This window comes from Benincasa hispida, chromosome 7 (genome assembly GCF_027475165.1).
Source record: "Benincasa hispida cultivar pf3 chromosome 7, pf3_genome.v1.1, whole genome shotgun sequence".
In the NCBI taxonomy this organism is placed as follows: domain Eukaryota; kingdom Viridiplantae; phylum Streptophyta; class Magnoliopsida; order Cucurbitales; family Cucurbitaceae; genus Benincasa; species Benincasa hispida.
Genome location: NC_143484.1, coordinates 43,351,441 through 43,352,828, shown reverse-complemented (window position 1 = coordinate 43,352,828; position 1,388 = coordinate 43,351,441). Strand labels below are relative to the sequence as shown.

Here is a 1,388-nt window from a genome sequence, read left to right as displayed (position 1 = left end):
CGGCGATCCCTACGGAGGATTGTAACAAAGGATTTAGAACAACCCAAGCTTAAAAAATGAATAGGGTCTTATAGTTCCGTCTTGGATATAGTCTTCACCTCGAGGGCATATTCATACCGTTCTATAAGATTTGAAAATGGCGGGTCACACTTACAAGAATTACTAATTATTAGTAAAGATCTTGACCAAAAACGACAACCAAAAAAACTATAGGAATAAAGAGTTATTTTGAGTATTTGATCAGGATTGTCTTGCTTTAGTGAAAGTTTATTTGACTACCCCACGGTAGCAACTATTCTGAATCACTGAAGTATCGTTGCAAAATAAATAAAGAAAAATGAGTACCTTATTTCTTTACTAAAATTGGATTTAGATGCATAAGTTTAATAGAATTTGTTTAAATTTTTTCGACAATGTCAAATTCAATTATACAACTGCTCGCTTCCGATAAGTTTGACAGAGACGGATATTCAAACTGGAAATCCAACATTAATACGATATTAGTCGTGAATGATTTGAGGTTTGTGTTGACGGAGGAATGTCCTTCGATTCCTAGTACAACAACGAATCGATATGTTCGAGACATCTATGATCGGTGGGTTAGAACTAATGAAAAAGTCAGAGCTTATATCTTAGCAAGTATATCTGATGTACTTAATAAGAAACATGAGGTAATGCCCACTACCCGTGAGATAATGGCGTCGCTCCAGGAGATGTTCGGGCAACTGTCATCCTCTGTTTGACATGAAGCCATTAAGTATGTTTGTAGTACTTGCATGAAAGATGGTACCAACATTAGAGAACATATTCTAGATATGATGGTCCATTTTAATATTTTTGAGGCTCATGGGGTGATGATAGATGAAATCAGTCAAGTCAGTATGATATTAGAATCTCTTCCAAAGAGTTACCTACCTTTCAGAACTAATGCTGTTATGAACAAAATTACTAACAATTTGACTACACTGTTGAATGAACGACATACGTATCAGTCTATGATGAAACTTAAAGAAGGTGAAGTAAATGTTATTTCACGACCTAAAAGGTTTCTACATCTGGAAAAAAATCCGCTGATAAAAAGAAGTATGTTCCCCCTTCTTTAAAAGACAAGACTGTACAAATGAAGAAGAAGGGTAAAGGGAATAAGAAAACCATTGCAAATAAAAATAAAAACAAAAAAAAAAACTCTTAAAGGGAAATGTTTCCATTGCGGAAAGAATGGGCACTGGAAGTGTAACTGTCCAAAGTATTTAGCAGAAAAAAAAAGCGAAAAAGGCGAACCAAGGTAAATCAGATTTACTAGTAATTGAAACATGTCTAATGGAGAATACTCACCTAACCTGGATATTAGATTCAGGCGCCGCTAATCATGTTTACACTTTTCTACA

At 34.8% G+C, this 1,388-nt stretch overlaps 1 protein-coding gene across 1 annotated transcript; it reads left to right on the top strand.

The window, feature by feature from the left end:
• Positions 1–413: 413 nt before the first annotated feature.
• On the top strand, positions 414–743 carry LOC150035181 (uncharacterized). The gene has a single exon (XM_090315260.1). The coding sequence runs from the start codon at positions 414–416 to the stop codon at positions 741–743; it is 330 nt and encodes a 109-aa protein (XP_090171386.1).
• The last annotated feature ends 645 nt before the right edge of the window (positions 744–1,388 follow it).

What these genes read in the sequence shown, in the direction of transcription:
- LOC150035181 (XM_090315260.1), top strand. Translation starts at nt 414, where the DNA reads ATGTCAAATTCAATTATACAACTGCTCGCTTCCGATAAGTTTGACAGA.